At 33.0% G+C, this 26,059-nt stretch overlaps 3 protein-coding genes across 28 annotated transcripts in view; 2 read left to right on the plus strand and 1 right to left on the minus strand.

Moving 5' to 3' along the window:
- Positions 1-26,059, plus strand: part of LOC132046849 (nicotinate phosphoribosyltransferase 2-like) — a 64,116-nt gene that overhangs the window by 10,081 nt on the left and 27,976 nt on the right. The window lies entirely within an intron of this gene.
- LOC132046844 (caffeoyl-CoA O-methyltransferase 3) lies at positions 961-2,449 on the minus strand. The gene is made up of 6 exons (XM_059437616.1): positions 2,289-2,449; positions 2,073-2,152; positions 1,813-1,957; positions 1,591-1,722; positions 1,165-1,499; positions 961-1,133 (listed from the first exon to the last, which is right to left on the minus strand). Exons 1-5 carry the CDS (start codon positions 2,364-2,366, stop codon positions 1,206-1,208), a joined length of 729 nt encoding a protein of 242 aa, XP_059293599.1. The 5' UTR covers positions 2,367-2,449; the 3' UTR covers positions 961-1,133; positions 1,165-1,205.
- LOC132046845 (uncharacterized) lies at positions 12,423-22,994 on the plus strand. Of its 26 annotated transcripts, none has more exons than XM_059437621.1 (12): positions 12,423-12,461; positions 13,090-13,157; positions 13,873-13,948; positions 14,594-14,691; positions 14,791-14,887; positions 15,602-15,658; positions 16,370-16,629; positions 16,841-16,911; positions 19,621-20,491; positions 22,278-22,334; positions 22,443-22,583; positions 22,673-22,994. In XM_059437621.1, exons 9-12 carry the CDS (start codon positions 19,697-19,699, stop codon positions 22,805-22,807), a joined length of 1,128 nt encoding a protein of 375 aa, XP_059293604.1. In that variant the 5' UTR covers positions 12,423-12,461; positions 13,090-13,157; positions 13,873-13,948; positions 14,594-14,691; positions 14,791-14,887; positions 15,602-15,658; positions 16,370-16,629; positions 16,841-16,911; positions 19,621-19,696; the 3' UTR covers positions 22,808-22,994. The 26 variants fall into 26 exon arrangements, with proteins under 26 accessions (XP_059293604.1, XP_059293622.1, XP_059293623.1 ...); XM_059437639.1 differs by having other exon boundaries at positions 12,427-12,461; positions 13,873-13,923; XM_059437640.1 differs by having other exon boundaries at positions 12,427-12,461; positions 13,873-13,918.

Consider the following 26,059-nt stretch of genomic DNA (forward strand, 5'->3'; position numbering starts at 1 on the left):
TTTTGAACAAGTTATATCTCGCATAACATTGAGCAAGTTATGTCCCCGTCAAACTACTCTTGTAGGGCAAGTATTTACTTTTTTCTTAATTAGAGACCAATGTCTTGGGGACTAACGTGGAATCCGCTCAAGCACCTACTAGTTAGCTAATATCAAATGTGTTCCCCGACCCAAAAGTTAAATAACAGATTGGAAGCTGAAATGATCCTATTGGTACAAATCTTGCTTGAGAATTTGCTTGATTTTAGTGCATTGGCCCAAAAATAGAACAATACTCCCCTTTAGAAATTATTTTTGAACCCTATGTTTTAGGTTTGGAAGCTTGCCGATTTTTCTTCTTCTTCTTCTTCTTCTTCTTTTTAAGGAGGGGGTTGTGTTGGAAAATCGGGGAGGAGAGGATACTCAAATAATTCAAATTCTTGGTTGAAGACAAGTGAGACAACGATTCTTCTTTGTTTCACTCAACTTGACTTATATAATCAATCATTCTCTTTGAAGAAAAGTGGAAAAAATATATTTCCGCTGACTTAACTTGCATATAAGACTATATTTTTTCTTCTCATCTCATATGACTATAGTGTTTGGGTATTTATAGGACTATCCTATCATGTACCTAATCTAGTACATGGATCATCATTTAATTCTATTCTTCCTCCTTTTTTCTCAAATACATGCATTCAACCATACACATCCTTACATCAATATCTAAATACATGAACTAACTAAATTCATGTATCGCATAAATCAAAAAGTCTTTTTCTTCTTCCAAGGTAAGGTTCACATTTTAACCGGTGGGGGTGTGGCCGTGTGGGTGTTTCAGTTACGGAATATTCTTCCAACATGCCATCTAAAGATGAACGATGTTTGAAACTGCATTTCGTGTCAGTTTGCTCATGGGTGTGATGCAACAGATTACCAACTAGCTTCATTGACCTATTTACAGTTTGGACATTCGATCTATGAACTTGAATTTCTTTTATTTATAAAAGTACATCGTCAAATAAGCAGTGGGTAACATAGTTAATGCAACCTTTGCCAGAGTAGACAGAACTAAAAGAAAAAAATAAAATAACGAATGATTAAAACAGGGGATTTCGAAAATGATAAATCCTCCATTGTCATCTGTGGCATGCCTTTCATCCTTGGTTGCCATCAATGGTATGCCTTTCATTCTTGGTTGCCATCAATGGTACTACATGAATATTTTAACTGATGCGACGGCAAAGGGTGATGCCATCTCCAACAGGAAGTTGGCAAATTTCGATTCTGGAATCAGCAGCCAAGGCCTTGTTGAGTTCCAATACGAAATCTCTATAATACCTAACATATTTCCTTAGGGGTGCATCAGGTGTTGCCACTACTGATCCATTCCATAGGGTGTTGTCATAGCCAATTAGTCCACCAACCTTGACCAAGTCGATTAATCTCTTGTGATAGTTCAAGTAATTGTCCTTGTCAGCGTCCACAAATATGAAATCATATGATCCATGATATTTGCCCTGTTACCAAAAATGATAAACAACCATTAACAATCATAGTCAAGTTCTCAATTTATGTTTTGTTGTTGTTCATCGGACTTTAGGTACTTACGTCTTCAATCATTTGGTCAAGAACAGGAAGTGCAGGGCCTTCTTTGAATTCAATTTTGTGAGCTAGTCCAGCTTTTTCAATAACTGGAAGACCGATCTCATAATTTTCCCGGTTGATATCCATTGCTAAAATCTGAATCATTTTATAGTAAATCAGTACGAATTAACTATAATTTTCAATTATCATTTGCGAGACTGTGAGCAATTGGTAAAAGTTAATTACCTTGCCATCATCAGGAAGAGCCATGGCAGTAGCAAGAAGAGAGTAACCAGTAAAAACACCAATCTCCATAGTGTTCTTGGCATTTATGAGTTTAAGAAGCATGCTCAAGAATTGCCCTTCATCAGCAGAGGTGGTCATGATGTTCCTATTAATTTTTAAATGAAGATTTTAATAATTAATTCCAGCTAGAAAATAGTCACCACATTTAAGTATCCAATTTTGCATGAACTAAAGTAAAATGAGAAGTAGGAGAAAGTTACCAAGGGTGTTTTGCAGTAATCTCTCTGAGCTCTTTCATGGCTTCAGGTTCTCTTGGATACACACTTGTTTCAAGAATGTACTGTTGAAACACAAATCAAACAATTGGATTAAGATCAACATGTTCATAAAAGTTTTGCATAAGTAAATTAATTTCCTGTATGACAATATGAATGAAAAATGGTATGTGGCCTTTAATTTGCATGTAGTTAATTTACCTGATAAAGTGCATCACTTTGCAAGAGACTCTTGTGTCCAACTTCTTGGTGTCTTCCATTTTCTCCATTGCTTGCCATTGCTAGCTGCTTGTGAATATTTTCACTATCTTTTGTTTGTGAAATAGGTAAAGTCTTAAGTAAGCAACCTGCTTTTCGATAGATGAAAATTGCTTAATTTATAGTAGTGGAGAAAAAAGAGAGACATGTAAAAGAGTGGTAGGCTGAAAATGATTGGAAGTTGGTGAAGTCTCCTACTCTCCTTCCTCCTCTTACAATTTGAGGGAACAATATAGCCAATTGACCAACTCCTTTTTTGACTTTCATTATCCATTACCTACCGATACCCACTACCCAGCTCTCACTTTCCCATATTTCAAATTTCAGTACATAATTTATGGGCTATCTTTGACAAAATCAGGATGCAAAGTATTCTTTATTTGGAGAAAATCATGTCAAGTAGACACCGCACAGCTGATTTTTTCTTAAAAAGCTTTAGGATTAGTATAACTGTGTGAACCCAATATTATATAAGTTATAACAAAGTAGTCGGGTTGTTGACTCAAAAAATAATAAAGCTTGAACATTAGGGATAATGACCTCTCTCCAAATTTGACTTCATAACACCAACGCAATATTACGTTTGACTAGCTTATTTTGATTTTTTTTAATAATTCTTTTAACTTATTTATTATTAATGCAAATAATTATAATCTGACCAAAATGCCCTTTCTACTTGTTTAAGTTTAAAACAATTGTTACAAGAAAATCTAAGTACGAGAAGTAAGTATAATATTTCAAAAAGTTCCACTAATTTGAAGCCTTTCTTCTAGTATCATTAACCTCAAATTATATGATACTCTCAAATTGTTCATTTTTTTAGTTAGCTTATAACTAGGGGTGTACATGGATCGGGTTGATTCGGATTTTTTAAACATCAAATCAAACCAATTGCATCGGGTTTTTAAATTTATACACCAAACCAAAAAAAATCGGGTTTTCTCGGTTTTTTTTTTTTTTTCCTAATAGTCTTGATTCAAAACATATAACTTTTACTTCAATATTTCTTTAGTCCAGGTAAGATACAACTATATAATTAAGGAGTTTTTTTAAAAAAATAACACAAAATGTGAGAAGAGTGATGACATTGTATTAAAATATTCAACAAAAGCTAATAAAATCGGTTAAAATAAATATTGCTAATTAACAAGCCATAAAGAAAATGAACATAATCTAAAAATAAATGAACATAATCTAAAAATACTAAGTCATGCTAAAATAAGTACGGCTAATAAGTATTAATTACATGACGAAGAAAAAAAACTTAAGTTATATATTTTCACTCTCTAAATCAATTATGCAAAATTAAAGAATAGATATCCAACATTATTATCATTCCTAGTGGTAAATTGAATTTCTTTTTTTAGCATAGTGTTGAGTTGGTTTTGGTTTGGACTTTATTTGAGTTACTAACATCCATAGGATATAAACTTGTGGACATTCAAAATTTTAAGTTCAAGCTTGAATAATATGATAATAGATAAAAAAACTACGAAAAAATTTAAGAAATATTTATAAATTACATTACAAATAAATATTTTTATGCATAAAATATTTTATAAATTGAATACATATAATGTCGGGTTGGTTTGATTCGGTTCGGTTTGACTTTTTTTTAATTAAAACCAAACCAAGCCATTATGGTCGGCTTTTTTTTTTTTTTTCCAACACCAAACCACTAGTCGAGTTTTTTTCTCGATTTATTGGTTTGGTTTTGTCGGTTTACTTTGTACACCCTACTTATAACATTGATTGACTAATGTTAAGAAACAGAGAATAGTGTTTATTATATATCAGCCTCAAACTCAAGAAATAGAATGCAACAAATTGTTTTAAAATCCTTAAAATGATGAAAGAAACAATCATGAGAGAACATTTTTGTTTGTCTCTAGGTTAGAAACTAGGTTATTAGGTTATGATAGAGGGTCTTCTGATCTAATAATTTTATGTTATCGAATTATTGTTGTCATTTGAATAATAAGCAAGAGGGACATAGAACTGTGCCATTGTTTTTTTAAGAGTTTGTTGAAGAGGATAAGTTGGCGTAATTTGTTTAGAGGGTATCAACTATCAAGTAGGGAAGACCTGAATTAGAAAGGAGTACCAACATTTCAATCAAAGAAATAAACAAAAAGAGAAAAATAAAAAAATAAATCGTCTGGTATGAATATGCGTATGGTATTGACACAAAATGTTTTTCAGAATTAATTTTCAAAAAAGTAATTCTCTTTTTTTTTTTTTATGCAAAAAATATATTTTAGGGAACATCCTCGAAAGAGAGAAAAATAAGTTGGCTCATTTATGGTGGAAGTTATTTTCCTTTACGACTAACTTGACTAAATTACCAACTACATATCTCAACTCTAACCAAGAGTTATAGTATCATCAATCTTTAATACTCAAAAAACTTAATCAAAACATTTCAATTTTCTAACATTATTATCATTTTACCAGATGCTTTTTCGAAAATATATTTCATACACCAACTAAATACCAAAAAAAAAAAAAAAAATTCTTCAGAAAGACATTTTTCAGAAAAAGCATTGCCAAAGATGCTAAAACTTTGGTGAGTGGACCAAGGCTGCCACCCTTGATTCCCCTAATCATAGCAAGTGAGCAAACAGGGAAACTTCATACTATATGATAATTAAGATGATAGATTCATCTTTCTTCTCTCTTTTATTTTCATTTTTCATTTTCTCTTTATTTTTTCTTCTGGTCGTCACATTCAGAAAACAAGAAAAAATGAGGAAATAAATAAATAAATTGGAAACAAGGTTCAGAGTTGACTATTATTGGTGGTATTGGTGGAATTATAGTTTAGTATTTTTATAACTCCTAAAAATCATTGGGAGACAAAATATAGCTTGAATGAATCCCTTACAAATGTATATAACTCCGAGATTCTATGTCATTAAAAAATCAAGGTGGATAGTTATATGCATGCTTCTGTCCCAAGGCTTCAAATTTCATTAGTGCATGCATATCCTATTTACAGTTATCTTAAAAAGAATCTTGATAAAGCTACGTGTATAGTACTACGTGACGGGATGTCATGAATTGTGAAGGTAGTTTCCGATGGATAAATTATTGCTCTATCTATTTCATTTACACAATATTTGATTAGTCACTGAATTTAAGAAGAAAAAAGATTTTTAATGTGTAACAACAAATTAGTAGTAAGATCAATGATCTTCAACACGTCATGTGTTAAATTATTAATTACAAGAACGACATGTCGTTGTCGGCCATAACAAGTACATTGATGATTTTTATAGAATTGATCAAAAAGTGTCATATAAAATGTAACTGTTGGAATACTTGTAAGCTTTGAAGGATAATGACAAAAATCAATCAATTAGACCTTGTGACTAATAAGTACTGAAAATTCGTTACGTGATGTATATAATATGGCATGATAAGTTGGGGAAATTCATGCCTTTTGCCCTCTTACTAAACATTTTGGGTTTATAGTTTACATGCATTATTCATGATTGATTTTTCACTCAACGCGCCTGATGCAATATTTGATATAATGTCCACATAGTAGAACTTGAATATACCATTGATTACTTCTGAATAGTTTTTACATATATTGGTGGTTACGTCTCTTTTTTGTACTTGACATCTCTCAATTGTATTACCAAATAAAAGACATTTCTCATTGTATTCTACAACAGTGTGTTCTACCAGATTCTTTTTTTTTTTTTTTTTTTGCTTAGATTTTCTTCTAATATGAAAGATCCACATAAGAATGTGAAAATTGAACCTACTGAAGCAAACTGACAAAGAGAAACTATAAATAATGAATTTTATATATTTAGTGTGATTTGATCGGTTAAAATAAATAAGTCTCTTCTTTTAACAGATTACCTACTCACGGCAGAAAATTAACGAATTTTGTCTGATTATATCAAAATATTTTCTCACACCGCCAGTAGGGAAAAAAAACAATTCTTAGCTAATGGCAATATCAATTTTCTAATCGAATAAGTATTGGGCCTTTGCTTTTTGAGCCCATGTGGCAATTTACTGGTCTTGAGACTTCTCCCCTACTCATAATAACAAGGGAAAAGAACACCAATGTCCACTGCACGCAAAATAATTACCCTTTCATGCCCTCCTTACTTTCATACCCACAAAATAAACCCTTTCATGCCCTCCTTACTTTCATACCCACAAAATTATTTTGTAGGTAATTTTCTCTTTTTTCTTCTTTTCTTTTTTATTTATCTACTTCCTTTTTCTTTTCTTTGGGTTTCTTTGGGCATACTAGGAGTGACAGGATTAGAAATGAAAATATCTGAGACAAGGTGGGAGGAGCTTCAGTGGAGGATAAGGTGCGGGAAGCGAGGTTGAGATGGTTCGGGCATGTGCAGAGGAGGTTAGCTATGCATGATTTCGGGAAAGGCAGGGATAGGCCGAAGAAATATTAAGGAGAGATAACTAGACATGACATGGTGCAGGTCCAGTTTACTGAAGACATGACTTTAGATAGGAGGTTATGGAGAACGCAAATTAGGATAGAGGGGTAATAAGTAGTTGAATGTTGTCCTACTTATCATTTCACACTAGTAGTCGTGGTATTATTCTTGTAATTCCCTATCGTTTGATTTTTGTTACTATTTGTTGCTGCTTGTACTTTGATTAGCATATTATTTTGTGGTAGTTATGACTCCTTTCCGTTCAGTCAGCTTTATCCTGCTTTCTATAGTATTTTGTCATGCCTTTTATACTGTTTTGAGTTGCTGGTTCTTGTGCCTAGGGTCTACCGAAGACAACCCCTCCACCTCCCAAGGTAGAGGTAAGATCTGGGTAGAGGTAAGATCTGCGTACGCTCTATCCTTCCCAAACCCCACTTTGTGGGATTTCATTGGGTATGCAGTTGTTGTTGTTGTTGTTTCTTTTCTTTCTTTTATCTTTTTCCATTTTCTCATTTTTTTCTTTTTTATTCTTTTTGGTTCAGTTTTTTTTTCCCAAATCATATTATTCATTATTTTCTTTGTTCACCATAATCCGATTCCATATCTAATTCTAGCTCCTTTCCTTCTTCTTTTTTTTTTCTTCTATTTTCTTTCTTTTTCTTATTTTTATTTCTTGTTCCTTTTTTAATTTCGTTAGTTTCTTTTTTCTCAATAATCTAATTTCATTCACTTTTTTTGCTTTTTTTTTCTTTAATTTAATTTCATTCACTTTTTTTTTTTGCTCTTTTTTTTTGTTCTTCTTCTTTTTAAATTTTAGGTGATTTTCATTCACTTTTTTCTCCTTTCTAATTTTTTTTTTTTTTTTCATAATCTAATTCTATACACCTTTTGGCTCCTTTATTTTTCTTTTCTTTTTTCTATATCAATAAAAAGAAAATTGATATAGTACATTTTTTTATTTATTTTTATTTTTTCTATATCTAAAAAGATAACTTATTCTAGCATATATTTTACCAAATTAGTAGTAGTTGAAATATATTGTTGCAGTATACTATAATACCCACATGATATATCATATACTGACATGGTATCATAGATGACAGATTTATTCAATCAAAAGTACTCTTCAGTCTTATATGATACTCACATGTTATATATAATATACTGACAGGGTATCATAGAAGACTAGTCGTTCATTCCTTCAAGAAAAACACTCAGTCCTCTATGTTACCAAACTGGTATATATCATAGACTGACATGTATCATAGATGGCGGATTTATTCATTCCTCAGTCTTTTATGATACCCACATGATATCATATATTGGCAAGGTGTCATATATGACAGATTCATCTCAACATCACTCAGTCCTTCAAAATAAAAATAAAAAGTTATTAAAAAATTCAACAAATAGAGTTTTTATATCATTTTTAGCAAGTTGTAAAAAAAATCACAAGAAAATAGAGCCATATTTTAGACACAGATAACTTTTGTTTTCATTCGCGAAAGAGAAGAAAGTTATAAAAAATATATTTTCTATTAATTAAAATTTTAATAAATAAGCTAGTTATTTTAGTATGTTTCTTATATTATTTCATGTTATAGTCTAATTATTTAATTTTTAATAGTTAATAAATCTAAAAGTACTTAGTTTAATATTTTTGTTTTTGTATTTTACTTTTATCTTTAAAAATAAGAGAAAAGACAAAAATAAAGAAAGAACAAAAGTAGAAGAAGATAAACTAACAAAAAAAGGAAAATAAAATTAAGAGAAAACAAACAAAATAACAAAAAAGGGTGCCGACTAAGATTTTAGCAGATATAACGAAAACAAACCAAAAGAAAAGCAGTTTGGAAGGGACAAAAACGCAAAACTGACTCCACAATTCAGGGGGGTGTATTCGGGCAAAAATTTTGCTCTCTATGGGCATCAATTGCTATTAAATTCTTTGGGGGCAGGGTTGAGTAAATAGTTTGCTTTTATGGATATTTTATGTTGTTTTCCCTAATATCATGTGTGATCTACTAGAATGATCTTGAAAGTCGGTTGTGTTTGAATTTTTATCATGTTTGCCTTATAGATAAAATTAGTTAAGTTTGCCAAATTTTGACTTTTGACCTTAAAAGTTTGCTAATGTGACAAGCGGAAAGACCCCCAATTTTCATGATCATTAGGTGTAATTTAAATATTATTAGTTTAGAGGTAGTATTCTCTACAGAAATTTGTAAACTTGTTATGTGAAATTTAAGAATATTTTGTTATTAATAATGTGTTCCTTACGTGCAAGGAAAAATATTGAATTTAAGTTTCTTCTTATTGGATTCAAGATTTTTAGCTAAGACATTTGTTTGAAGATATTAATTAAAGAATTAGGACAAAATTGAGGATTTACTAAAGATAACGTCTAAAGTTTATCATTTAATAAGGAGTAGTTATTTTATAAGAACTCTTACCACTCTTAAAATCTATATATAATATAAAGCTTGTCATAAACAAGATGACGTGGCACCTCTCTATGGCCACCATTCCTATTTATCTTTTACCTCCTTTTTTTGATATTTTCTTCCAATTTTTCCTATTTATCTTATTTTAAATGGTTTGAGAATTGCTACATTCATTCCTCAATTAATGTCCAAATATTCAAGGAAATGAAAAAAGAATGGACTTGGATTGATGCATTCAGTACTCAATTAATGTACAAGCGTTCAAGGAAATGAAAGAAGAAAGAATGCCAGTTGTTCTATAGTTTCCCTAACAGTTGCACTCATTGACACGGTAACTGCTACTAAAGAAATAGAAATAAAAGGAAGAGGAAAATAGAAAGAGCAGCCCACACATTATGGTAGACAACGAACAACAACATTTAGCTGTAGTACTTTGACCTGCAGCCGTTAAGCTTTTCCCAGATTTCACAAGAAATCTTTAGCTGATATTCATCAAAAATTGAGTGAAAAACATGTCTATATTTAAAGTGTGAAATAAGATTTTATATTTTGCATGACAAAGTTATCCTGGAGCACAAAAGTGAAGCACTAATCAAATCATGAAAAGAAGAATTTATCACTAAAAAGGTAGCTTATATTATTGATTTTGTATATTCCAAACTTTTTTTTTTTTTAAAGAATTTTCAGGGTAAGTCTTTTATTCTTTATGCACAAAAATATATGAGAAGCTTTTGATGCTCGATCTCTGAAATTATCTTTTTTAATGTGAATTTATCATTTATACATTAAATCGTGATGTGATATAAGAATCAGCGGATCACTTATGCTTTTTTTTTCCGCTCAATAATTTCTGAATAATGAAAGTTGATTCATAAGGTTGATTCATAAGGTGATGTTCGTGAGACTTCTGTGTGGCGTGACTGTCATAATATGAAGTTAGATTTATCTCAGGGTATCAACTATTGTTCAAATTCAAGGGAAAAGAGTTTCTATTTTATTTTCGTTTTGATTCTGATACAAATATTTGGTATTTCAAGAATATACACTCATCGGATAAAGTAGAGATCAGATTATTAATAATAATAAAAAAAAACTTTCTTGATATACCTAAAGAAAGACTATAAGTAATTTTTGCACACTGGAAAATTCAAAAAGTAAATCAGTGGCAGATGAACATGTGCGACCCTAATTTAATGCTTTTATGTATTAGAACATAATGAGGAAGTTTAATTTTTTGTAGGCGTAAGTGTAGTAGCTTTATTCATTTTTAAGAGTAGGATTATTATTATTGGTATGTTTTCTATTTGCTTTATCGGTAGGTAATTTTCATATGCTTATGCTTACGGGGCGGTAACCTTTTTGTGTTTTTTATGGTATATTTTATTTATGTTTCAGGCTCATGCATTCAGAAAAGACATTCTATTCGATACCTTTATGTGTTTAGAAATCATGCGAATATTCAAGAAACTTTGATAGCCTTTAAAATTGTCGTTTTAGTCATTAGCGAGAGTAGGAGGACAATTTTTATAGAGTGCCTTTATTTTTTTTTAGTTAATCGGCATGTAATTTTCTTTATTGAGGTTGTAATTCTTCTTGGATTTTGATTTTTTTCTCTTTATATCGAGCTGATGCTCTCAGAGAGAGGTTTAAGCTAACAAATACGTGTCATGTTCTTATTCTCCTTTTTTCCTCCATATTTTCTTCTTACTTTTCAGTAAATTTATAATTATTATGCTTAGTAACATGTTAATTCTACTTTATGCATTTATGTAAATTTTATTTTCTTAGTAGAAACAGTTATTTTAGATTAAATGTTGTGAATTAATGTCTATACCTCTAATTTAATTATGTACGCCATTGTTTTTGTATTTTTTATCTGTTTTCATTAAACATATAATTTTGTATTTAATAAGTAAGAAGATTTTTTCTATGACCGCGCGAAGCGCGGACAATAGACAGTAGTTAAAATTATAAGATTTGTCAAACTAAGATAACTCTATAGTTTCGTGACTTTTATTATTGAAAATTAACAAGCTTCCCAAGTAATAGTATAATTTGAACTAGATTTGAACTACACGTGAAAATCTCAGCTTAAATTTTGTAATGCGTCTAAACTGGTCATATTTAATAATTGTGAGATCTCTTCTTTATTTGTTTGTGTTTATTGAGAACGTACATTGCTTGGTGATGCATTCTAAGTTTCAACCAAAGTCCAAGTACTAAATTCATGAATCATACCCTGTATTGGGTTAATTAGGGTTAGCCGAAAATTATTAGAGGTGGTGTTTTCATTTCATATTGGTTTTCAGTCTATAGAAAACAATGTCTTCGCTCCACAAAAATAAGGGTAAAATCTGTACACATCCTAGCCTTCTCATATCATACTTGTGAGATTATACTGAGTATGTTATTACAGTTCTATAAATTATGTGATCAAATTGAATTGAAACATTAATTAAATTTAATTAATAAACATATTGCGTGAAAGAGAATCATACTTAGTTATAGTTGTACACTCAGGGGTTGTTTGGTTGGAAATAAGTTATCTCGGGATAACTTATCACGCAGGATTAATTATCACGGATTAGTTATTCACCCTCTCTGAGGATAAAATAACACTACAATCCCAAGATAATTAATTTCGGGATTAGTTATACCGTCATTTTATCCCAATCAGATGTGGGATAAACTCATCTCAAATATAATCCAGGGAAATCTCAGTCCAAAAACTATAATCTATCCAAACCATTCATATTTAATTAATGGAAACGGCTCAAATATGTCAGTGAACTATCGAAAATGACTCATTTATGCCATTGCCATTACCAAAATGGCTCATCCATGCCATTTTTCATTAACGCTGATTTTATAATACCAGATATGACACGTGGCAATGACATAATTTAGTTAGAAACCATATGTCACATCTGGTATTGTAAAACTAACGTTAATGAAAAATTGCATGGATGAGTTATTTTGGTAACGACAATGGCATAAACGAGCCATTTTGGTAACGGTGATGGCATAGATAAACCAAATTATTGACAAGTGATATAAATGAGTTATTTCTAATAGTTCAATGACATATTTGAGCCTTTTCTGTTTAATTAATGACTGATTTTTTTAATTTTCTTTTGTTTATTTAAGACTTTCCGGTTATGACGCTCGATTATGCGATTTAACTTCTCAAAGTTAGTTAGGGTTAGTGGGGCATTTGAACTAACTCTTTTTGTCTTCTGAAAAATTCTGTACGTTTCCATTAATTGAGAAAAAGCTCCTTTTATTTTCACACATAGAGCACTATTAATCCTCCTAAGTTTGAAGCATTAGCGCATAGTTCTCTGCTAAACGGCTGTTATTATTCAACTTAACCCATTTGATTCTTTCCCATTATGTTAATTAAGTTCACAGACCCAGTGACCCTAAAATTCCTTTGGTCCAACTTAAGCATATTACCGGGTATGTATTGATTTCCCTCTCCCTATGGCCCTCTGTTTCAAAACTCTAGAAAGAAACAGAAAGATATTGTTGCCATATAAGAAAATCAATCTAAAGCAAGAAACAATACACCAAAGAGGAAAGATTGTCATTATAACAGAGTGTAGCCCAGCTTGTATTACGCAAAAAGACCTAAAACCTAGGTGGAGTTTTTCTTTTTCTGTGGATATTATATAATGAGTTCTACAGGTTGTGACTTGTGGGTGGGAAGGAAGGTTTATTTGCATTTGAGTCAATTCGACTTGGTTTGCATATCCTGTATGTGCACAGTGATTTTCATGTTTTGTAGCTACAATTAATTCAAATCCTTATCACTGTGGTCAGAGTTCGTATGGTGGAATGTGAAAAAAGAACTTATATTTTTTTTTTTTGTTTCAGGTAGCTTACCTGTATTTATGGGGAATGTCTCATGTTTCAGCCGTTTCACTGCTAATTGTTTTCATCAGGTTCTTCGGTCCCTACCACGAATAGGGTTCTTATGGCATGGTTTGATAGTAAATCTAACCTAGTCATTCATCAGAAGAACCTGAAATGTAACTGAATGCTTTTGACTTTGTGATTTATCGGTGTTACTTACAGTGGCGGAGCCAGGATTTTCACTAAGGGTGTTCAAATTATGAATAATTAAACACACGAAAAAGCCAAAGGAGGTTCAACATTTACTATACATACATAAAAAATAATTTTAACCATGTATAAACAGTGTAATTATCCGCCGAAGGGGGTTAACCCCCTTAGCCCTACTTGGCTCCGTCCTTGGTTACTTACCGCTAGATTCTGTCACTATTAGTTTAAGGTTCTCAACAAACCCGTAGTTTTATTATTTACTTTGTAATGTTTATGGTTTCATTATTCTTCAGCAACAATCTTAAATACCTTTCTGTTGTTGTTCTTTTTTCTTTTGTGTGTAAATTCTAGAATGTATATAGTGTACTCATTAGATTTCTCAGTAGCCAGAATCATGGCACGTCGTTGCTTTCTTGCACCATAGTAAATACTGGGATACCTGTTTATATGCGTACTTCTTAATGTCAACAGCTCTCTAGATGTTTTCCAGTAACTTGAGAATTATGTTCATTTAGACTACTTAAATGACTCCTCCTGCTCATGACCTTTGTTACTGGAGTCACTGCAAAAGTGTAAACCCTTTCTTCTTTTCAGGAGCTTCCACATGATCTACTTATGCTGATGTTTGAATGTCACAAGTGTAAGGTTGAAGATTTTCTCATAAATAAGTGTATGTATTAGCTCTCACTCCTTGAATCGTTCTGTTATTAAAGACATCCATTGTTCTTTCCATTACCGGAAATGCGCGGACTAAAGTTTGATTCTAGAAAGTAGTTGTGCAGCATTGCCTACTGCATGATTGTTTTGTTTTAATTTCTTTTTCACACTATGAATTAGTTGTGTAGCATTGTCTATGAATTAGTTGTGTAGCATTGTCTACTTCTTTATTGTTTTCACACATGATATTAATTTTCTATTACTGTACGTAATACAGGTACTCCTCACACTTAGCTGTTTCATTTTGTTTTATGTAATATTTAACCACATATCACGGAACTTAAAAGGTTCTGCAAGAACAGTTGACCTTTATAGAGGATGAGGAATCCCTACAATGCATGAAGCCACCTACACAAAGTATACAATGGTCAAGTATGCAACATTCACTAAGTTTCATATAGTATCTTATACTTCTAGACTAAGTATTTCATGAACTATTGAGCTTCAACTCTTAACCTATGTGATTTTCCAGAAAGTTTCAAAACATAATGCATATGATGGCAGTGGCAGAACTGGCTGTATTGACACCCACCTTTATTTATTCGTAGTAGTCAATTTTACAGTGAAATCATGTGATAATCGGATATCTAATTTTCAGATCCTTATAAACGTCGAAAATTCAATACATAACTACTGGCTCCTACTGTTGGTTCGAGAATGGGCACAATTTTGTTTTTGTATACTCTCTTAAAATGGGTAAGCGAAAATTTCCGCCAAATTTTTGGCTATTTTAGTAGAAACAATTCTTTCTCATCTTGTAACCTGGGAATATCATTAATCTTTTATTTCCCTCAGGTGGACCTTCAGGTCAAAAGATTTGACACCACGCTTCTCTGTTATGCCTGTAATAAAGTCTATCGGAGAGAGAATGATACCTCCTATCAATAACATTGTAAGTCTCTTCTGATACTAGAATTCTAATTGCCCTACTTTAGAGTTGCTGATCTTGATAAATAGTAGTATTTATCTTTCGTATGAGGTTTGATATTAGTAAAGACAATGGAAGTGGAATGAGATGATCGCCATCTCCTTGTTTGAGGGGGATACTAAATATTAACGAGCGCAACGGATATAAAAGAGAAACTTGATCAGTACATGATGATTTCTAAGTAGTCAAATATGATAGAGAAGAAGCTTTTAAATGATGTCCTTTCTGTTTTCCAATTCCTTGCACCTTCTACCTACATATTTGCAAGACCTTTGCCAAAATTGTATTCCAGACCTTTACCCTGCCAATTACTGCCAGCAAGGAATAACTGCATATAGAATAAGCACGTGTTACCTTAGTCCCCCTTTCCATTTTTCAATGTAAATTCTTATTTGTAATTCGGTGCAGCCTCTTCTGATTAATTAACTATTTATAGTTCCCAACCTGCTTGTGGTTGACTATTTGACTTTAATAAGTAACTCGTATTATGTGTTAATGAAACTTTAAGGTAGGCATATGGTTTGTATTTGAGCTGGATTCAGGAGTATGTCTCTATCTCATAGTATCTACTATAAATATACTGCTATATGCCCCAGTATGTCTCTATCTCATAGTATCTACTATAAATATACTGCTATATGCCCCCCAAACCTCTGATCTTCAGTTGTGATACTGCAGGAAATGGATGCAGCTACTTTTAGAGACTTCGGTAGTCATGGATGGCATATAGAAGTGGTATATAGTATGAACCTTATTTTGTTAATAATTCTACTAAACATTTGAAACAAATATAAATTATCTTTCTCAGTATCTGTTGGACTTCTTTTGTACAATGATGTTACGCATAGCCTGTACTGTCCACGGGCATGGGCCATGCAGTGAAATTGATAAATATGAAGACATAATAGAAGAAAAAAGATTAACATAAGACAGCCTAAGTAACAATATTTCCATAAGTGCATTTCCTTTTATATTTGTATTAAGGCGCTAATTTTTGAGTTTTATAGCATCTTAAGTTTCAACTAAGTAATGACATCCAAAGAAATTCCTTGAACTGTACTATCCAAATTTGGATGTTCAAGTTTTTACATGGTAAGCCTATTACTAAATTTACTAACAATAATAAAATAATTCATGACTAACAAGAAGACTTATAAACCATTTTGGTATGTCTTTAAATAATTAAACTTAATTTTCATTTGTATTTGGAAAAATGATAAAATTTTAGGGGGGGTGAGGGGGTGTTCTGCTGAATGGGTGCCACCCTGAGCTTGACGTATATGGAGAAAATTTGAAAACTTTGTTCAAATTCAAGAAATTTGAATTTCAAAAGCTAGATTATATCAATCGGCAAAAAGGGAAAAAAGAACTCAACTTTTAACCAGATCCAATTAATGTAGTGGACTTTTGACTGAAGACCTATGAACTAATGGCGACAAGTTTCAGTTACAGAAAGGAGATAAGAACAAGAAAACAATGCAACAAACTCAACATTTTTCAAGTGGAAGCAGCCATGTGGATAATGCTCCCAAAATCTTAGAGATGGAAGATCGTGAAGAAAGATGCCAATAACCATCCTGGAGGGGGTGGGTGGGGTGTGGTGGGGTGAGTGCGTACCCTAATGCCACGGAGAGTGGAGAGAAGTCTTAGATTGTGATAATCTAAGCGTAATCTAAAGGCTTTGCTCTTTTGTCCTTTTATGGAAGGTATGTAATTACATCCTCATCCTGGTTTGGAAATTCATTTGTAACCTTGATTACATTGATCTTTCAACCACAAAACGCCTTTAAATTTTCTCGTTTTCGGGCGACACCATTATCCACTTTTTCCTAATCAAAAACTGCAAAGGTTTCTTAATTTCTTCTTCATTAAAAAAAAAAAAAAAAAAAAAAAAAAAGGGTTTCTTAATTTCTTTAGGGTTTTGAAGCCAGATTCTGAGCGTGAGAAAGAAGTGAACTTGGTCCATCTGATCAGACTCATTCTTCAAGGTGAGCCATTCTTCGTTTTTTTTGTGATGAAGAATGCCATGAGATCTGTTATCGCTGGTGATGTTCTGCATTTTTTTTTTAAATTTTAATTAAGATATGGATTTCAATTTTTTTTTTTTTTTTGTGTGGAAGTTTTATGAACTTCCATTTATTGATCTTTTTGGTTGGATTGTTTAAGCTGTTGAATAACTGCAAATCAATCAATCAGCCATATCTGAATCCGGAACTAGTTTGATGGACTGTATGAATACTTTGTATCTATTTGTTCTAGCATCCACGCCATGAGATCTGTTTTTTTATTTTTAATTTTTTTTTAATTTTATGAAGAGTGCCATGAGATCTGTTATCGCAGGTGATGTTCTGCATTTTTTTTTAATTTAATTAAGATATGGTATCAATTTTATTTGTTATGTAGAAGTTTTATGAACTTCCATTTCAGGAACTTTTTTGGTTGAATTGTTTAAGCTATTGAATAACTGCAAATACAATCAATCAGCTATATTTGAATCCGGAACCAGTTTGAGGGACTGTATGAATACTTTGTAGCTGTTTGTTCTATTTAGGGCTCATTTACTTCCACTGCTAAATAAATTGATTCTTAAGGTAAGTTGATTTTTTCATAATATCAGTCTTATCTCTAAATGAAGATCAAATCTCTAGCAGGATAAAAAAGAATCTTGGTAAGGTACGACCTAACGTGAGTGTAACCACAAGAACTAGTAAGTTTTAATTCTAACCAGCGGGTGTAACTTATATGGGTCATTTGCTAACATTATGCTATTTTTTAATCTAAATCTACATTGATTGCAGAAGTTGCAAGTCTTCTAACATAACTTTCCATTTCAGGTTTAGTTCTTCCTTTTTATCACCTTTAATCATTATAGTGTATAATATACCGGATCAGTGCATATAGAGGTCTACATGTAACATTGCAAAACCATTTAATAACTTGATCATACAAAAAAAAGATATACTATTTGGCAAGCAAGACTGAGTAGATTTGAAGACTAAAAACCCTTAACGGTCCAGTTGAAACCTATGTCCCCCGTCCAATGTTACGATCACTAATTTTGCTTGCCCCTTGTGATTAGTTAGTTAAATTTCAAATATAGCAGCATCAGAGATACGTAGCGATCTAAAGCAAAATGTTCAACTCATATGCTGGATTTTAAGCATGCACGAAGCAAAATCACTTTTTTTTTTTTGAAAATGTAACATTGGTATGTATTGACTTGATCAGTGCATAGATTGCACTGGAACCATATTTACAGCAAAAGTGAGAAAGCTGATCCAAAACTCTGAAAATCTAACAAGAGCCTAGGATTTCAGTTATGGAATCAGTCTCCTCAAAGTAAATCTGCTTGCACCAAAAACAAAAAAGTTTGACACAATTTAGCTTGATCTTTTGTACATCACTACTACTGTCTTCAAAGCACCGTGAATTTCTCTCTTTCCATATTGTCCACCAAATGCAAGCTGGGACAATCCTCCATCTATCTCTGTCTGAGGCTTCTATTCCTGCCTCCTCCCAAATATGGAGTAGATTAGTAATCCTATTTGGCATTACCCAGACAATGCCCCTGAGATTCACAAAGATCCTCCAAAGCTGTATTGTGATCCGACAATGTAAACATAGATGGTTGACTGTCTCACCCTCTTCACCACATAAGTAACATCTGGAACAAAGAGAGAATTTTCTCTTTTTTAGGTTTTCTTGAGTCAGTACTGCTTCCCTTGCCAACAACCATGTGAAACATGCAACTTTGAATGGTACCTTCACTTTCCAAATGTGCTTCCAAGGCCAAAGTTGCACCTGCTGGTTACTCTGGTTCAAAAATTTGTATGCTGTGCTCACTTTGTAAATGCCTTTGCTGTCTTCTTTCCACCTCAATTTATCTGCACCTTCTTGTATGCCTTTAAACTCTTCTAGTAGCCTGAAAAACTCTGTCAGTGTGTTGATTTCCCAGTCATTGAAGTTTCTCCTGAACTGAAGGTTCCATCCATGATTGTCCCATACCTCAGCTACTTTCTTGTGTTGATTTACTGCCAGCCCATGAATGACAGGAAATAATTCCTTTAGATGAGCGTGATGCCTTAAAAAATATTTTCTGGACTTAAAACTATGGCTCTTACAGCTCCTAGTCATCGGTTTGAACTTCATAAGCTGAGTCTGTCAATAACTTACACTGAAATTCCCTTTTGTGCTTTCCACTGATCTCCCAGGGAATGGGAACATCTTTTGCAGAGTTGGATGGATTTTGGTTAAAGTTACTTCCGATATTCTTTCTAAAAATATGTGGTTGTATGTCCCCTTATTGGTTTTGTATACTTTATAGGTCTTTCGTATGTGTGTGTGAAGGAAAAGGAAGGGGTCGTTGGTTGATTACTTGGAACGTATTCCTCATTATACTGGCGTGCTGCATGTAAATTACATATATACCTAATGAAGTAATATATAGATTGATGTCATTGTATGTGATTGTCGGCCCACGGAGCACTTGAAAGTTACTTCCATTAAAAAATTTAGCCGCCTGCTTGTTTTTGGTATATGGCACTTTATTTTTTATGTCTTTCCTTCAAGTTGGTGTGAAAGAAACAGAAGAGGGTCGTTGATTACTTGGAAGGGAATTTTCATTATAGTATGTGTTGCATGTGAATGATGTACGTAGGTAATCACTAATATATAGATTGACATCATTGTGATTTCAGGTCCAGGGAGCACTCTGATAATTTTTTGGGCTTAATTAAATTACAAAGCTTTTAGAAGGAAAGAAAATCAACTATAATGCAGCGTGGTACATGTAATTCTTATTTACCCACTGGAAACTACGTGAACGGTGGAAGCCTAGGTCGACCCGATTTGAGGAATACCAATGCTCCTCTCTTGCTGATCATGCATGATCCCACTTTCTCTGTACCGTGGCAGCAGTTTCCATTGAATTGGACTTATAGTTCAATCTATTTTCAGGTTCCATTTATGTATCCTGTAAATGAAACAATTGGGTATGAGGTAATTCCCCATCAACATAGCCTGCCTTTTGTACCTACTTATCAGTTTCCACATGCTAGTCAAACAATTGGGTATGAGGTAATTTCCCATCAACGTAGCCTGCCGTTTGTACCTACTTATCAGTTTCCACATGTTAGTCAAACATGCCATGCTTCCATTATTCCAAGAAATCCTTTTTCCTACTGGACTCCAGCAGGATTTCTAACAAATACATTGGCTCCTGTCTTACCGACCATGCATGCTTCCAGTTTCACTGTATCCTGGCCGCAGTTTCTATGGAATTGGACTTATAGTTCAATCTATTTGCAGGCTCCGTTTATGTATCCTGTGAATGAAACAATTGTGTATGAGGTAATTCCCCATCAACATAGCCTGCTGTTTGTACCTACTTATCAGTTTCCACATATTAGTCTTGTTCCTGGAGCTGAGAGAATAGTTACAAGAGAGAATATGGTAAACACCAATTTTGCAGTTCAACAAGCCAACTTCCCTATGAATCACCCCCCAAGATTCGCGGGAGTGAACCATGGACCTGGTCTTTCACCACTGCATCCTTATAATTCTCATATGGTTAGTTTTCTTCGCCTTCTCTTTTATTTAGCTTTCTTTCCTTTTTAATTATAAATTTATAGCAATCATCATCTATGCTTTCTCATAGTTATACGGTTATACTTGATTTAGTAACTAGCTTAGACTTAATCGCGCTATAAATACGATTTTAATGTTTTTGAATGCAATTATACTTTTGACCTTGGATGCGCTTATTCTTTCGATGATTAGATGTTGTATACTCTCATCTTTCAATGATGGGTGTTTTGAGATAGTAAAAGTGGAGATTTTGGTTTGGACTTCGGATTTATCCAAACTATTCACAGCCCTATATACAAGTATTAAGAAAAGGAACAAAGAATAATAATAATAATAATAATAATAATAATAATAAAAATAAGAGTTTCAAGGACTGTAACTGTCTGAAAAAAGTAAAAAAGAGTCTCACCAAGTTCCTTGTTAGATACCCCAATTCAGCACATATATAACAAGTATAGTTTGTAACTGATGTAGTGGAAAAGGCAAAATATACAATACGAGGCGTTCAGATTAGCCATCTTTAAGAGACGCATCATTTCAATTTTAATTTAAAATTAGTATGCCTTTAACTATAGTATACCTTAATTATTTGGATTTGATAAATTTGTTATTGTATTAAAACGAGAGGAAAAGTCAAAAAGTTGAGAAATTAGATCATACATTTCCTGAACTAAGAGAGCTGCCATGTCAGCATTTTTTTGCCCTCCTTCATAAATATAGATTGGTTGCTAGCTGTCTATAAGAAGTCTGCATGGCCCGCTGTTCATATTCTCAAAAGCCTCCAATGAGCATCTTTTTTATCAACCCACATTTAATCAACGTAGACATGCAGATGGATTGACATACTCATTTATGCTCAGTAGCGCTCCCAACATTAGAGCTATTGTCTGTGCAGTTTTCTTTTGATTCTTTTATGGGTGGAAAGTTGGGAAGAAAATTTGATAACTGATAAGAATGATTAGTTTCATTATTATTCGCGGCTGTGTTATATGCATGCATTCATAAGGCTATTCTTCCAAATCAATTGACCACTTGAGAAACTAAATAAGCTATTTTGGGACAAAAAAGTAATGTAACCTTTATTTTGTTCAATTTTTTTTTTTTTTTTTTTTAATAGAGGAACAAAAGGTAAGTCATATTACTTGATAACCTAATGAGAATTTGCATCTTCCTTGAAAGCCCTGGCGTAGGTTTGTTTTCTGCGACCTTGAAACTGGCTTCTCAAACAGTAAAGAGAAACTAAGCGCAATTCATAGGAAAGAGCATAAGTTTTTGAGTCCTTCAGATTTAGAATATTGTTATTCTGTGATGCTCAAATGGGTTCACATGATGAAAGTTTTTCAGACATCATAGACACTTTAGATGCTCTGAGTATTGTACTGGTTAATCTTAGTTGACTAAATCGGAGTTTAAAAAGTTACTAAAATTGCTTCCCAGCTGCCACCACGAGCAAGCTAGTCATTATGTGTATGAAATGCGTTTATCACTTGACATAGAGATCTCTAAATAATAATGATTGTTGCAGTTTGTAAATTATCCAAGCGGCCACCATGAGCAAGCGTCATTATGTGTATGAAATGCAGGAATTTATCAGTTGACATAAGATCTCTAAATGATAATGATTGCTGTATTCTGTAAAATATCCATGGCTAGTTGATTTTTCTTTGACAAGCAAACTATCGCATGTTCTGATTGAATCACAATTAATATTTGGATCCGAAGCAGTTACTTGCTCGAAGGTTTTAACAAGTTGTATTTTACATTTCAGGCACAAAATGCTATACCTCCGGCTTTATATGGTGACGTGGACAACATGACCTATGAGGTAATAATGGGATAAACAAGGAGAAAAATAGTATGAAAATCTTCTTATTCCAATTTTATTACTCTTTTCATGGAATATTTTTCCTCACAAGTTCTGGTCTGGATTTAGGGTTTGTTGGCCTTGCAAGCCCACATTGGACATGTCAGTCGAGGATTGAGTGAGCAAGTCATTGTTGCACGAATGAAGTGCATCAAGTATGAGTCGACTGAAAGATTGGTAAATGACATTGACACATGTTGTATTTGTTTGGTAAGGGATTATTTTCATTTGGCTGTCTCTTGCTCAAAGTTTAGCCATATAAGTTATATTGCCTTACTGGAAGATACTCGGTTCTGCAGGAAGATTTTTCTGATGGACAGCTCATTGGAAGCGTTGACTGTCGCCATAGCTTCCACTTTGATTGCATCCGTCGATGGCTCATGGAGGACAAGAACATTTGCCCTCTCTGTAATGGAATTGCATTGACAATTTGAACACTACAATTAAAATTTTACGCTTTGCTCATCCATAAAATTATTTCTCGGCGTGCAAAATTTTTAGTTGGAATGTAGTGATAATCTTTTTAAAATTAATTTGTATATTACAGAAGAGATATTTGCCATATTCCGACTTCATAATGTCTAATATTTTACTTGTATGTACATTTAATTTTTGTATATAGTTTTTTTATTGCAACATTTAATTTTATACATAGCAAAAGAATGTTAGCAACCATGGTACTTATGTAAGATTTAATACATGAATAACTTAGCCCCTAAACAACCAATTTGTTGATTCTTACATACAATATATATTCCTACAACTATTTGTTGCTTATTCAGTTATTTTATTTATATGTGGTAGTTACTGCGCTTTTCTTTCAAACTGCTTTATCATGATTTTTCGGCTTACATTAGTTTCGTTTTAAATGCTATTTTGAGCAGTTTGTCTAATGTTTTCTCTTGAGCTAAGAATCTTTAAAACAACCTCTCTACCTTCAGGGAGGGTAAGGTGCAAACAATTTACTCTCCCCAAATCTCACATTGTGGAATTTAACTGGGTATGTTAATATTATATTCGTAAACGCATATTGATTTCGGGATGTAAGATCCTGAAAATAATTCGCGATTCTACCAACGTTTTTTTATTGGTATTTGTTTAGTCTTTCCGAAAGTTTCTCGTCCCTTATTCCTTTAGCTTTAAGCAAATAATTATTATATTAAGGCTAATAATTAAAAATATATTACAAATATAAACTTCGAAACATGCTGCAATTTTTTAGAGCGGCCATTATGAGGATCAATATTAGTTCGTTACTTGTTGCTGTCTTCTGTGACAGTGAAGGGTTTACTGATTTTGATTCAAATCATGTTTTTCCGTCATTAAAAAGACAAAATTACCCTTGAAGCCACTCAAAGCTAAGAACGTGGAGAGAAATTTTGTAAATAAATAATTTTCTTACAAATTATGCAATGCATGTTATTTTGATACATTACACCAAATAATGGATAAAAAGTAATCTCAGCATAACTAATCTCAACACAACCAATCCCTGCATTACTAATCTTGCATTGTTGAGTTTGCTGAAGTTCTAATCCCATAAGTAATCTTGCAAGTAAGTGTCGAGTGATCTACTGCCGTTTGTTGAGTTCGTTGAAGTTCTGCAATTTCTATTTTCAGCATTCCAGAATAGAACTTCGTTCTATTATAGGAGGAATTCATCTAAACCTTGAGCTATTATTACGCGATTAAATTTCTTAAGCAAACACAATTTTCCGTGGGCTTGAAACTGAACTCTTTTTAATATTCTTCTATTTTTCCAACATATAATTTGAAACAAGGATAGCAAACAATTTCGTTATAACTTACATGTTTTTTTTTTTTTTTCGTTATAACTTACATGTATTTTCTATAATAATCCCTAAAAATTTACATAAATTTGAATCTAAAAAAAATAGTGCAAACATAAATTAAATTTAATAAAAGGAGTAATAGTGAGCAAAAATTAGCCTAGCTAATTTCCCATACGTTTTTGTTTACTTTTTCAAATATGAGCTCCTACTTTCCTCGCTTTCTCAATCTGGGACCAGAATATTGATAGAGTCAATGTCAGAGTGTAAGAGTTGAGATCATTATTGACTTTGTGAATAATAAGTAGTAGTAGTGCAGGTACAGCAGTCTAATTTTTCTGATAGCGTGGTCCCTTTGGCACGCATCTCTATTTGCACTGATCATAAACGTTAACACTTCGGCACGTCACCTATTGAAAAGCCTCGGGAAATCACGAACACGCTATTTGCTTGGCGTGTGCGGAAATAGGATGAGTGACGGTTGATGATGGCTTACTTTTCATACTTCCAGTGGTCCTGCATGTAGACTAGATGTCTACTTTTGGATACGTGATCTTCTGATCCAATTGGATATAGCCACGTTTTTATTGGACGAAAGCTACTTAAAAGTAGTATTGGTATAGTATGGTTTAAGTTGGGTGCACCGACGGGTGTATAACTTTTTTTTAACGCTACTAGGTAATTGATTTGCAATAATTGATACATTCAAGAATATAAGGAGCCGTTTGAAACTATGGTTTTAAATGATGGTTTGAAATTATTTTTAGACGTGTAATTTTAACATCTTAAGTTGTATTTTTTTTTATAAACATAAAAATTCACAAGTGGTGAAAACTATCAAAGCATTCTTAATTCTTATATAATCTTACCAAATGAGCAAGTTATAGTTCATAACAAAATGAATACGCTACTAGAAGGCCTTTCTAAAAAATACAACATTAATTGATCAAACTTTAGTTCAATAAAAATGAAAATTTAAAAAATACAATATCAATTGATCAAACTTTAGTTCAATAAAAATGAAAATTTAACATGAATATTAATGTAACTACTCTTTAATATAATCCTCCCACATGGTGACATAAATAAAGATTGGTTGAAGTTAATACAACAACAACAACAACCCGGTGAAATCCCGACGTGTAGAGTGCAGGGAAGGTAGGGTGTGCTGAATCTTACTCTCTACTGCAAAGGTAGAACGGTACATTTCCGAAAGACCCTCGGCTCGATAAAAAGCGAAAAAGATGTCGAGATAAGGCTAAGAGATTCGAGCGATATGAAAATGCAAATAATGAAAGCGACACGAGATAAAATAGGATAATCAAAGCACGGGAAATAGCGATAATAGCGAGAAATCGAGCACGAAATTATACTGCAATAATGCGACTACTAATAAGGAAGGATAACGAGGGGCTATCTGCTAGCCTTCTACCCGAATCTGGTCCTCCCAACCCTCATCTAAGGTCATGTCCTCGATAAGGCATGCTTGCGCCATGTCGTGTCTAATTACCTCTCCCAATATTTCTTCGGCCTACCCCCTACCTCGTACGGAAACCATCCATGGCCAACTTCTCACACCTCCCTCCCGCGGGGCATCTGTGTCTTTCCTCTTCACGTACCCCGAACCATCTCAATCTCGCTTCCCCGCGTCTTGTCTTCCACAAGGCCACTCCCGCATGTCCCAAAGAATCTTGTCCTCTGATGTGGCCACACGTCACGTCTGACATTCTCATCTCGGCAACTTTCATCTTTTGAACGTGAGAGATCTTAACTGGTCAACACTCCGTCCCATACAACATAGTCAGTCTAACCACCACTTTATAGAACTTGCCCTTAAGTTGTGATGGCACCTTCTTATCACATAGCACTCCGGAAGCGAGCCTCCATTTCATCCAC

Source organism: Lycium ferocissimum, chromosome 2, assembly GCF_029784015.1.
Source record: "Lycium ferocissimum isolate CSIRO_LF1 chromosome 2, AGI_CSIRO_Lferr_CH_V1, whole genome shotgun sequence".
Lineage (NCBI taxonomy): Eukaryota > Viridiplantae > Streptophyta > Magnoliopsida > Solanales > Solanaceae > Lycium > Lycium ferocissimum.